This window comes from Stegostoma tigrinum, chromosome 32, assembly GCF_030684315.1.
Source record: "Stegostoma tigrinum isolate sSteTig4 chromosome 32, sSteTig4.hap1, whole genome shotgun sequence".
Taxonomy (NCBI): Eukaryota; Metazoa; Chordata; class Chondrichthyes; order Orectolobiformes; family Stegostomatidae; genus Stegostoma; species Stegostoma tigrinum.
Window position 1 is genome coordinate 8,372,805 of NC_081385.1, and position 13,473 is coordinate 8,386,277.

At 41.8% G+C, this 13,473-nt stretch overlaps 1 protein-coding gene across 3 annotated transcripts in view; it reads left to right on the top strand.

The window, feature by feature from the left end:
- The window catches only part of LOC125466976 (RING finger protein 214-like), a 55,716-nt gene extending 43,544 nt beyond the window's left edge, over window positions 1–12,172 (top strand). For 2 of the 3 annotated variants that reach the window (XM_048562221.2, XM_048562222.2), the window contains exons 13-16: window positions 2,103–2,217; window positions 6,608–6,748; window positions 8,502–8,597; window positions 10,702–12,168. In XM_048562221.2, the coding sequence (XP_048418178.1) occupies window positions 2,103–2,217; window positions 6,608–6,748; window positions 8,502–8,597; window positions 10,702–10,767 (418 nt within the window). In that variant the 3' untranslated portion in view covers window positions 10,768–12,168. Of the gene's footprint in view, window positions 1–2,102; window positions 2,218–6,607; window positions 6,749–8,501; window positions 8,598–10,701 lie in introns of all 3 variants that reach the window. The other variant, XM_048562219.2, reaches the window with a different exon arrangement.
- Window positions 12,173–13,473: the final 1,301 nt, after the last annotated feature.

Here is a 13,473-nt window from a genome sequence, read left to right on the forward strand (position 1 = left end):
TCTAAGATAATCATGTGACTTTAGCTGGATGAACAGCAAGTTGTTTGGGGAGATAATTGCTAGGGTGTTTACTGACTTTTACAAACTGGAGAGGGGATTGGGGAGAGTGTAGAAGCAGATCTTCAGTCAAAAGAGGTCGGCATTGGAAAAAGCCTCGAGAAAGTCAGTGGTCTAGTGGTATTATCTCTGGACGGTTAATCCAGAGACCCAGATAATGTTCTGGGAACTTGGGTTTGAATCCCATGTGGCAGATTGTGGAATTTGAATTCAATTTTAAAAATCTGGAATTAAGAGTCTAATGATGACCATGAATCCATTGTTGATTGTTGGAAGAATCCAACTCATTCACTAATGCCATTGAGAGAAGGAAACTGCTGTCCTTACCTGGTCTGGCCTATATGTGACTCCAGACCCACAGCAATGTGGTTGACTCTTAACTGCCCTCTAGGCAATTAGGGTTGGGCAGTAAGTTCTACCTGGCTAGCGAAACCCTCATCCCGTAAGTGAATGACTATTAAAACACCTTCACGTAGTCAGGGCTGGGGAGAGGTCCTGAGTTGCTTAGAAGTAAGCCAGAAACAGCAGCTGTGAGGGTATCAGAAGAAGGCACCTTACAAGGCTTTTGAAAATATGTGTCTGAGGGCTCCATGTTAGGTAATAAGTGAGCTGAGTTAGCATTTTGTTTATAGATCTTTGCAAGAGACATTAACCAAGTTAAAATAACATTGAGGGGAATGTAGAAATTTGACTAAAAGCAACCTATTATATGGCCATATTAGCTAAGTACGAAAGTTTAGTTTGGAGTGAGAGGTGACACTTCATTGAGGTGCCTATATGTTATTGTTGGGTTAGAAGGAATTAATCTTATTTGCCAAATTTGTAATGCGATAATTCCAAATTGTCTTTGTATAGTGTAACATATTTGGTGTTTTTCTTTTCTGTAATAACTTTTTATGTTTCTTTGGTAAAATTGCACTTGGTATGAGCTTGCCCCCAGCAGAGTGTTTCACCCGATGCAGCGATGTGTATGTTATGTTCGGTAACATAAGAAACTGAGCATGGAAGTTATGGATTTTAAGAATGCAACAAGCATTTATTGTAACAAACTATCAAGTGCAAACATTGTATTCCTTGGGCACTTAAGTGACTGGGCTAATACTACGCTATTACTTTACTACACAGAAGCATGCTTCCAGTAGAAATTTATGCATCGAGTGATTAGAGGCAAGATGGAGCATGAGATTTGATCCTCAGGCCACATGCTATATTGCGATGATGATATCATGAGCATGTCTCAACTCCTTATAAGCCATGGTCTTTTTCCCCCAGACTGGGGGAGTCCAAACCTAGAGGGCAAAGGTTTAAGTGAGAGGGTAAAGATGTAAAAGGGACCTAAGGAGTAACTTTTCCACACAGAGGGTGGTGTGCGTATGGAACAAGCTGCTAGAGTGGATGGTGGAAGCGAGTATAACCAAATCATTTAAAATGCAACTGAATGGGCCAAATATGAGATCAGTTTAGGATAGCTGGTTGGCATGGACAAGTTGGACCTACGGCTGTATTTCTATACAAGTAGTCTCTTCTGAATATGTTCTGGAATGAAACCCCTGACATATCAAGCTAGGTTCCACTCTAGAATCATAGAATCTGTGCCGTATGGAAGCAGGATATTCAGTCCATTGAGTCCACACCAACCCTCCAAAGAACATCTCACCCAGACCCAGCCCCCTACCCTATCCCTGTAACCTAGTATTTTCCCATGGCTAATCCGCCCAGCCTGCAAATCCCCTAGACACTGTAGGCAATTTCCCATGGCCAATCCACCCAAACTGCACATCTTTGGACTGTGGGAGTAAACGAAGCAACCAGCGGTCGTGGGGAAAATGTGCAGCCTCCACGCACACAGTCATCAGAGGGTGGATCTTACTTTTCCAATGTTCTGATCCCAGTTGACAGTAATAATGTCCAAAGTAAAATATTGAGGGAGTTGAATAATTACATGGAGAGGAAAATAACAAAACAGTTATGGGGATAGAACAAGGGATTGTTCAAAATATTGGCTTGAATAACAAGTGCCTCGTTATTTATCTTCTTCCTGCAAGAGTTCAACTTACCCACATTCTGCAACAGATTAAGACCTCACGTGGAACTATTGCTGGCCTTTCTGTGGATGAACTAACGCACCAAGTGGCTGCCCAACTGACTGAAATAAAGCAGGTACCCTTTTATGACAGGTGTCAAACATTGAGAGTGAGCATCACAATTGGTAGGAGTTCTTGTGGTAGTGTCCCTAACTCTGAGCCAGTGGATCTAGGGTTCAAGTTCTCCTGGTCCAGACATGTGTAACACCATCTCTGAGCAAGTTGATTGGAACATAAATACAGATAGTCATTATCTGAGTGAGGAAGTTAATATTTTCTTTTTGTACCACTAACGAGTAAAAACATTTTGTTTCATTTTTTAAACTTGTTTTTTTAAGGATAAATTTTCTGGACTAGTAATGCTATAGGTGTAGAGTTTTGAATCTGTTCTTTCTGGAGATTAGGAAGTTCTGTCTTCATGGTGAAAGTGAAAGCTAGCTATTTACTATGCCTCTCCATGGGGAAGCGATGGCCTGGTGATATTATCGCTGGTCTGTTAATTCAGAGACCTAAATAATGTTCTACGGACCCAGGTTCAAATCCTGCCAAGGCAGATGGTGGAATTTGAATTCAATAAATATCTGGAATTAACAGTCTAATGATGATGAATCCGTCGTGGACTGTCGGAAAAACCCCTCTGGCTCACTAATGTCCTTTAGCAAGGAAACTGTTGTCCTTACCTGGTCCGGCCTGTGTGTGACTCCATACCCAAAGGAATGTGGTTGACTCTTAACTGCCCGATGGGCAATAAATGCTGCCTAGCCAGCGGCGCCCTCATCCAATGAATGAATAATCAAAGAAATAGTATGGTGGTTCAGCATAAAGGATACCTTAACAAGAGTGGGTAATAAATACCCCATGTGATATCCACAAACAAAAGTATTCAAATAAAACTCAACATTTTTATCATCCAGATATATTGAGAATGTACAAAAGAGAGCATAAAAATGTAAAAGCAATATTAATTAATTTAATCATGCACTTGTTAATATAGAGCTTGAGTATTGCTCAACAAAGGTGTCATGCTACTGAAGCTTTGAGCATGCGCTTGATCGGGACAGGTGCGAGAATACCAAATTTCAGAGGAAACAACAGCTTATACTGCATGAGTAAAAGGGTGCCAATTGGTCAGTAAGTGCACTTTGGTCAGGACAAGACTTTGGAGAACACACCAGGAAATAGTTATCCTCCCGAACATTTCTTCCAATTTGAAAAAGGCAAGGCGACTTGGATTGGAAAAGGTGTTGAGCATAGGGTACGCATGATCAAAAGCATACAGTACGAAAAAGGTCCTTCAATCTGTACCACCCAAAATATGCTGTCGCTTACCCTAGTCTACTTCTCTGCACGAGGCCACTAGCCTTGAATGTTTTCTATTCATTCATGGGATGAGGGTGTGTCTGACTGCATATCCCTAATTGCCAGTGGGCAGTTCGGCATCAACCACATTGCTGTGCGTCTGGAGTCACATGTAGGCCATACCAGGTAAGGATGGCAGTTTTCCTTCCCTAAACAACATTGATGAACCAGATGGCATTTTGCTGACAATTGATTGTCTTACGTGCAATTCTAGCAGCAGGAAGAGAACCCCAGCTTTTAGCTGTAAAGAACGGAATAAGAGCTTCGACATCCACCTTCAAGACCCTAGAAACTACTGAAAGCTTAAGCTGAAAATCCCAATTGTATGGGAGCTTGACCCCACCCGTTCAGGCTACTTCTATTGTTCCAACTTAAAAAAAAAATCCCAAGCTCCACAATCTGTTTACTTTATTGGCTTTGAGCAGACTGTTTGTCACCTCTGTCTCAAACTGTCTTCATTAAATTAAGGACAAAACACACCTCCTAAAGCCATTGTATTGTCAGTGACCATTGTTCTGTTAATTTTAAAATAGTTACGAAAAGGGATAGAACTGGTCCACAGGTTCAAATTGTAAGTTGGGGCAAGGCAAATTTTGTTGGAATTAGAAAGGAGCTTGCATATGTTGATTGGAGCAGTTTGTTTGCAGGCAAATAGATCTCTGGCAATTGGGAGGCCTTTAAAATTGTGACAGCCAGAGTTCAAGATCTTTATGTTCCTGTCAGGGTGAAGGTCAAGGTTGGCAGGAGTAGGAAACCCTGAATGACAAGAGACATTGAGGCTTTGACCAGAAAAAAGCAGGAGGCATATCTCCGGTACAAACAGTTGGGATCAAGGCAATCCCTGGAGGTATTTTGGCGGATACAGGGATTTACTGAATAAGGAAATGAGGAGGGCGAAAAGGAGTTGTGAGATTTTATTTTCATTATTCATTCACGGGATGAGGGCGTCACTGACTAGGCAGCATTGTTCACCCATCCCTAATTGCCCAGAGGGCAGTTAAGGGTCTGGAGTCACATGTAGGACCGACCAGTTTCCTTCCCTAAAGGACATCAGTGAACAAGATGGGTTTTTTTTCCCCCAGCAGTGGATTTATGGTCATCATTAGACCCTTAATTCCAGATATTTGTCGAATTCAAATTCCACCATCTGCCATGGTGGGATTTGAACCCGGGTCTTCAGATCATTATCTGGATATCTGGATTAACAGTCCAGCAATAATACCACTGGGCCATCACCTCCCCTACTTTGGCTGAGAACACTAGGGTGAATCCAAAGAGATTCTTTAAGAATATTAAAGGACAAAGAATAACTAGAAAGAAAATAGGGCCCCTCAAGAACCAAAGTGGACATATATGTGGAACTGCAGGAAATGGACGAGGTCCTCGATGAATATTTCTTCTCTGTGTTTACTATGGAGAAAAACATGAAGACTTGGGAACTTGGGAAAGTTAGTGGCAATATCTTGGGGAAAGTCCAGATCATGGTAGAGGAGGTGTTGAATGGATTAGAATGTGTTAAGGTAGATAAATCTCCTGGCCCTGACCAGATAGATCCATGAGCCCTGGAAGAGGCTAGAGAAGGAACTACGGGAACCCTGGTTGATGTACTTGCATCATTGTTAGCCACAAGTGAAGACCCAGTACACGGGGAGGTAGCAAACGTGCCCGTATTCAAGAAGAGCTGTGCAGAAAAACCTAAGAATTAAAGACCTTAATGTCTGTAGTGGGTAAGTTGCTTGAGAAGATTCTGAGGGATGAGAGATACATGTGTTTAGAAATCGGGGTTCAACTAGAAGTGGTCAGCATGGCTTCATGCATGGGAGATCATACCACACAGATTTGTTAGAGTTCTTTGATGAAATGACAGGAAGGTTGATGAGGGAAGTGCAGTAGACATAGTATATATGGATTTCAGTATGACGTTTGATAAGGTTCCACCTGGTCGGCTGCGCTGGGTGGTTAGATTGCGTGGAATCCAGGGAGAGCTTGCAAATTGGATTCACAGTTGGCTTGATAGTAGGAAGCAGAGAGTAATAGTGGAAGGATGCTGTAAGACTGGAGACCTGTGACTAGTCGTGTGCCTTAGGGGTTGGTGCTGGGCCCATTGCTGTTTGTTACTTATATCAATGATTTGGATGAGAATGTGCAAGGCATGATTAGTAAGTTTGTGGATGACACAGAAATAGGTGGTATCGTGGTCAGTGAGGAAGGTTATCAGAACTTGCAGCAGGATCTTGATCCATTAGGAAAGTGATCTGAAAAGTGGTAAGTAGGTAAATGTGAGGTATTGCATTTTGGTAAGTTAATTCAAGGTAGGAGCCTTAGGGAGTGTAATGGAACAGACGGACCTTGGAGTTCAGGTGCAAGGTTCTCTGAAAGTGGAGTCACAGGTAGACAGGGCAGTGAAGAAGATTTTTGGCACACTGGCCTTCATCAGTCAGAACATTGACTACAGAAGTTGGGAAGTTATGTTGCTGTTGTACAGGATGTTGGTGAAGCCGCATTTGAAGTATTGTGTTCAGTTTTTGTCACCTTGCTATAAGAAGGATGTTGTTAAACTGGAAAAGCTGCAGTAGAAATGTGCAAGGATGTTGCCATGACTCAAGGGATTGAGTTTGTCGGAAGAGATCGGATAAGCTAGGATTTTTTTCTTTAGAGCATAGGAGACCGAGAGGGGATCTTGCAGAAATGTATATGATCATGAGATGCATGGAAGGGTGAATACACTCAGTCTTTTTCCCAGGGTTGGGGAAATCAAGGCCGAGAGAGTATCAGTTTCAGGTAAGAAGGGAAAGAATACATAAAAACCTGAAGGGTAACCTTTTTCCACAAGGACGCAGATGGAATAAGCTGCCAGTGGAAGTGGTTGAGGCAGGTACATTAACAACATTTAAAAGGCATTTGGACAAATACATGGATAGAAAAGGTTTGGAAAGATATGGGCCAAATACAGGGAAATGGGGATAGCATGGATAGACATTTCGGATGGCATGGGCCAAAGGGCCTGTCTTGTACTGTAGGAATCTATGACTATTGTTATTGTATTGTTCAGTAACTGCTGTCTAATGTCAATTTAAAATATATATTTTCTGAATCTCTTTGGACAGGCTGAGCCAGTGCATCTACTGCGAACCCCTACCACTTTGCCTGGACACTTCCCGCCAGCAGCTTCACAGACCAGCCCTTACCTGACACAGCTGAAAAACAGAACTGGAGCTCAGGCCTCATACCAAGAGAGTCCAGTGCTGGTTCGTAACTTCCCTCAACTTCTACGGGGGAATTTTACTTTCGCTCTTCTTTTGCATTTTTTACAAATGCTCTCAGGTTCAAGAGACATCAGGCTAGATTTCCGCAGAGACAGGAAAACTGCACAGACCTTTTGAAAAATGACATGTGGGACCAAGCTGTGGATATCTTGCTCCCTGTTTCTTATTGTGTGCTGCTCTGGAATCCACAGTATAGGAGGCATGGGATAGCACCAGAGAGGGGTGGGAGAAGTGGCTTATCAGGATATTGCCTGGGCTGGAGAATGTTGGTAATGAAGAGAGTTTTGATAGACTGGGGAGATTTTCTTTGGACCCAAGGAGACTGAAGGGGAACACGATTGAGATGTATAAAATTATGAGGGGTCTCGGTAGGAAGGAATACACCCACTGCTGCCTCTCAACACCAGGGACCCGGTTTCAATCCCAGCCTGGAGCTACTGTCTGTGTGGAGTTTGCACATTCTCCTTTTGTCTCCATGGGTCTCCTCCGGGTGCACCGGTTTCCTCCCACAGTCCAAAGATGTGCAGGTTAGGGTAGATTAACCTTGCTAAATTACCTGTAGTGTCCAGGATGTGCAGGTTAGGGTGGGTTGCCGTGGGACATGCAGGACTACAGGGATAGGTTAGTGGAGTTGGTCTGGATGGGATGCGCTTCAGAGGGTCGGGAGGACTTGATGGGCAGAATGGACTGTTTCCACACTGTAGGGATTCTGATTATGTCATATCATTTATGTTGTTCTTGTTTTGATGAACTCAATAAGTTCTGTAACACTTGCAATGATAAGTTTGCACCTGGAATAGATCTTGTAACCCTCTGAGCGTAAAACGTTTAGATCTGTTCTCTTAAATCAATCTATCATTTGTAATTGACTGTAGCTCCTACGATTGAAGTTAGTGAACGCCACAATCTTTCTTTGTTGGCATTTGTTGATCATCCACAAATATTCTTGAACTGAGAGGCTTTTCTGGCCATTTCAGAGGGCAGTTGAGAGTCAACCACATTGCTGTGGGTCTGGAGTCACATGTAGCTCCGTGTTGATCAGAATGGCTGATTTCCTTCCCTGAAGGATATTAATGAACCAGATTGGATTTTACAGTAATCAGAGGTAGCTAACATGGACAACATTGCTGAGCTTAGCTTTATATTTCTGGATTTATTAACTGAATTCAAATTCCACAAGCTGCTGTGATGGTATTTGAACCCATGTCCCCAAAGCATTAACCTCGGTTACTATACAGTGACATTACCATTGCATCACCATCTCCCCATATTGGGATGGTAAGCAAGCAATTTGATCGAAGTTTTCAGGACTTTGAGAAGAACAAGAAAAGTTTTGTTGATGTTGACGAGAGGGTGTAGTCTAAAAATTAGAATCTGACCTTTCAAGACTGAAATTGGGAAGTACATCTCTGGTAGAAATTGTAACTCTGTTCTGCAAATGGCATTTGATGCCAGTCAGCAGTTAATATTAAATCTGATATTGGCCAGCAGAAACCAGTATTAATGATTATGTAGCTAAAATGGGTATATGCAGTTAGTTTAAGATCAACCAATGATTTAATGGAAAGGTGTAATATGTTTGAGATAAGTTTCCTTCTACTCACATGAACCACAAGAAGATTTCACCCGTAAATTTTATAACATAACAGCACTGAATTTGCTTAGTTTCAAAATAAATTCTAAGCCACAGTGTAGAAATACGTCAGCACTAACTGGTTTCCCTTTTAAACATTAGGTCTCAGGCAGTCTCCGGCTTTGTTTGATGTGTCAGAAAGTTGTCCTTATTAACGAAGTCCAGCCAATGGTCTGTTCACATATTGTCCACCGAGAGGTGAGTGTCTCACATTTTACCCTTAATCAGTAGACCCTGTGTGTATGCACACGCTTTTGTGTGAATAACATTTTTTTGCTGTAGGCTGTAGGAATTTGAGGTTGTTTTTAGGGTTTGGAATTGGCACTGATGGGCAGAATTGCTCACATACGCTCACTTGGTTGCAAAATGAATTAGCAGTTGCAAATGTGAATCATTTGAAGTTTCACTTACTTCTGTTCCCATTCCTACATGTCTAAATTAGTTGACTGCATGCAAGAGCCTTGTTATTAAGAATGGGCATATTTACTTGGACATTCCCTTTGGAGAATTGTGAGGAGATCCCTATCAGTAACTCCCCGATAGCACTGTGGATAAGCTGTCACATGATGTAGCTTTGCGATCCACAGACCCTAATTTTCCAGGTTAGAAATCCCTGATATGTGCTGTTCATTGGCAGTTTGGAAAATAACAGAAGGTTTCTGGAAAAAAAACCATGCACTTCCTTCTCTGCATCACAACATTATCCCAAGTGGCTTCAAGTAAAACTTGGATGTTTCCCATGTTATCTAGGTGAACCATACAGCATCCATTCCCATCCTCAACTCTCAATTCTCTGGCTCCTCTGTTAATAATAGTCCACATTTTAATGTTTGTTTATGGGATCTGGACAATGCTGACTAGACTAACAGTTAATGCCCATCCCTATTTACCCAGCGGGTAGCTGAGAGTCAAACACATTGCTGTAGATCTGGAGTCACAGGTAAGGATTTCATTTCCTTCCTTGAAGGACATTAGTAAACCAGATGGATTTTACTGACAATGGTTAGATGGTCACTATTAGATTAGGTTTTGATTCCAGATTTGCTTTATTTGGTTATGTCTGACTGGAGCTGGTTTGCATGCAGCTCTGGAGTTTCGGATTGTGTAAGTGATAGGGAAAGTGCTTGCCCCTACTCTCCCTGTGTGTTGCCCCTTAATCCGATCTCTCCCTGTGCTTAGGCAGCTGAAAGCAGTAACCTGAAACAAACCAGAGAAACTGAGCAGACCTGGTAGCATCAATGGAAAGAAAAGCAGATGTAATGTTTCAAGTCCGGTTTTACCCTTCTTCAGAACTGGAGTTGTCATTGCCTTGTCACTTTATTATTCATTGAAATCAGATAAGATCAAACTTCTGTTCAGATTTTTGGGAATGGAAGTCCTTATGAAATGAAGATAAACCCCGCCCCCCCCTTTTTTTTTTAACTAATAATCTGAATCAGTTCAGGCAGATTCTAACTTGGCAAATTGTAATGCATCTGTAATGATTGGAAGCAAGTAGATCTTATTGATAATGAGATCCTTGATTATAGTTGTTAACCTGGGCCAATCAGACAGTCTCCTGACTTCAGGGAGTGGCTCTGAGCTGGCTGGCCAAAGCTCATGTACTGTGCACATGTAAATAAAGGGTGACTCAGCGATGGGACACTGGCCTCTGTGCAGTTATTTCAGAGTCGTTTTCTGGAGGGTCATTTGGAGGTTTCTTGCAGTTTCTATTTTTAATTTTTAAAGAAAATCAAACATCAGAGATTATTTGACTCCTCATTTCTTCTACTATGGGATATGGGGGTCACTGGCAAGGCCATGTTTGTGCCCCATTTGAATTGGCCTTGAACTGAATAACTTCCTCAGTAAGAGAGCATTGCCATACCAGACTGGGTGAGGATGGCACATTTCCTTTCCTAAAGGGCATTCGTGAAAGAGAATTCTTTTTTATGACAAAATGTGATGATGAATTTAAATTCAACCAACTGTCACATCGGGACTTGAGCCCACATCCCTAGTGTATTTGGTTTCTGGATTACTCGTGCAGTGATATTACCACACACTATCTTCCTCCGACTTTCATCCAAAGGTAATTAAGATGTTTTATGCAGTTCTGAAGAAGTGACATACCAAATTCAGAGCATAAACACTGTTTCTCTCTCCACGGATGCTGCCAAGTTGCTCCAGTGTTCTGTTTGTTTCAGATTTTCAGCGTGCACAGTATTTTATGTTTTCATTATTATGTCTTTCACGCTGTAGCCAAGCCTATCGAATGATCCTGTCTGTAAATTCCTTTCTGCTTCTGTGTTTTTTTTTCCAGTGCATCAAATTCTGGTCACAATCCAACAAAAACAGTAGCTGTCCTTTCTGCCCCACACCAAGGTAATACAACAAGCAGAACAGCAGGTGCTGGAGGATTCCTTGTATTTCTGACATTGTTCTTCAAACATCGAGCCCTTTGACACTACCAAACGTCTGACAGCTGTGTGAACTTTTTATATTTGAAAAGAAATGTGCCGGGCCTCAAAGTGGGCAGATGACCAACCACAAATGTGTTGGATCTCACTAAATTGTTGCTGGTGTTCTAAGAATATTGAGGCGATTATTTTGCAGGCTTGCACGTTTTCTGTTTTTAGAGAGAGTGTGTCTCTCTGTGAAGAATAAATGGATTATGGGGATATATGTCTTGTTGTTTATAGTCACATTATGAATGCAGTAAGCTGTTGTTTACCAGCATGGAGCTCTGATTGGAAAGTTCAGTTCACAAGGACTCCCTGGATATGTCTCTTGGAAGGACAGGGACTGAATTATGAGATAAAAGCATTGGATAAACTTGAAAAAAAAAGTGTTGCTCTGAAACCTGTCTCTGTGGGGCTGGCTTCTTGACAGTTAATAGCTTTAAGAAATATGGTTTGGACTATGAAGATAAAAATGAGCGCAAAGTTGGTAGTTAATTTATTGTTGACATTCAATCTCCTTCCATCCCACTGTACAAATGTTGTAAACACTTCAAGGTTGAAGAAGAGTATGATTTTCCACTTCCCTTCTCAATTTCAAACACCAGCTGAGGGAATCACAGGTGGCCCATGTTCTTCTGTGATCCTAAAGTTGTTGAGTCCTGATAGATGATTCAACTCTTGAGTGACCCACAGAGTATCTGATATCATCTTTGTTTAGCCCCCATTCCCAGCAGGATTCGAAATGCAGAGCCTAGGTGTAGCTGTCTTTATTTCTTTTCACAAATCCTCCCCCCACCTCCTGACTCCTGCCTGGAAATTTATGAAACCAACTTCTGCCTTAGCTCCCTGCATGTGGCAATGAAATGTTCTGCTGTGTATAACTCTGCATTATGATGAGTGCCTCCTTTGGTAAGTCACGAAATGTTATTCATTTGAAATGCTGTTTGTCAACTGACCTGATACATTGAAGGAAGAACTTGCCTTTTGCAGCACTTGGCAAGATATGTGGGTTAAGCTTCAGATCTTTTTCAGAGTTTAACTTTCAACGAATAAGTATGCTGACAAACCATGAATCCTGCTTTGTATGTCCCAAGAGCCAAAGGTAAATTGTACGTAGCTTTGTAATTCTCTTTCATGTAATAAACTATTATTCTCTTTCATGTAACAACCGATGTATTCAGCTTCATCCTTGCAGAGCTGAAACCAGGATGACAGCACGTCAGCAAAGCACTTTATCCCCTGCTGTCTTGGGCACTGAGAGTGCTGGCTTAGCCAAAGATACCCACATCCGATGAGCTCACTTTAAACAAAGCACCGTTAATGTCAAAAACAGAGGTTTCAGATATTGAAGCTGTACAGTTATCAGTCCCTTCTTCCCTGCATGTTTTTTTTAAACAGAAAAGACAATTGTAAGAAATTGGGTAAGTAGTTGTTAATTAGCATTTTGCAAAGTTGCAATGCTGTGTTTTGGCTATGAGTGGACTGAACTGTACCAGCACTTCCTATCAAGCAGTCAGCATTCAAACTCTTTCAACCTCTGCAGTAGCCCCTCTTAATTTCTATTAATCGTGCTGCATTTCTGCTTAAATACCCAAATAAGATCTACGAATTGCTGGGATAAAAATAAAGGACTTCAATTGGCCCATACCTCGAGCTCTTGAACTGTGTATTCTACTGACATGTCCTACCCCTCAACCCTTTAATCATTATAGAACATAGAACAGTACAGCACAGAACAGGCCCTTCAGCTCACAATGTTGTGCCGACCATTGATCCTCATGTATGCACCCTCAAATTTCTGTGACCATATGCATGTCCAGCAGTCTCTTAAATGTCCCCAATGACCTTGCTTCCACAACTGCTGCTGGCAACGCATTCCATGCTCTCACAACTCTCTGTGTAAAGAACCCGCCTCTGACATCCCCTCTATACTTTGCTCCAACCAGCTTAAAAATTATAATAATAGTAATTTAACTATAATACTTTAAGTTATAACACTTTGTAATACTTTAACTCACATGGTACCTTTGATGTATTTATCTCTTTCTCTGTAGAATAAAACCTCAAAGAAATTGGGGATAAAGTAAGAACAGATTATTGAGGTGGATGATCAGATATGATTGTACCAAACGCAATGCAGCGATCTAACCTTGCTAACTAGTCCACCTTCAGGAATGTTGTCGAATGCCTTACTGAAGTCCATATAGATCACGTCCAACGCTGTGCTCTCAACAGTCTTCTTTGAGATTTATTGAAGCGGTAACAATCAGTTAGTGAGACATGATTTCCCATGCACAAAGCCATATTGACTATCCCTAATCAGTCCTTGCCTTCCCAAATACATGTAAATCCTGTTCTTCAGGATTCCCTCCAGCAACTTGCCCACCACCATTGTCAGACTCACCAGCCTACAGTTCCCTGGCTTTCCCTTACCATTGTTCTTAAATAATGGCACCATGTTAGCCAACCTCCAGTCTTCTGGCACCTCGCCTATGGCTATCGATGATACAAATATCTCAGCAAAGGCCCTAGCAATCTCTTCCCTAGCTACCCACAGAGTTCTAGGGTACGCCTGATCTGGGTTTTAAAACGTCTAGCACCTTCTCCCTGTAATATGGACATTTGTCAAGATG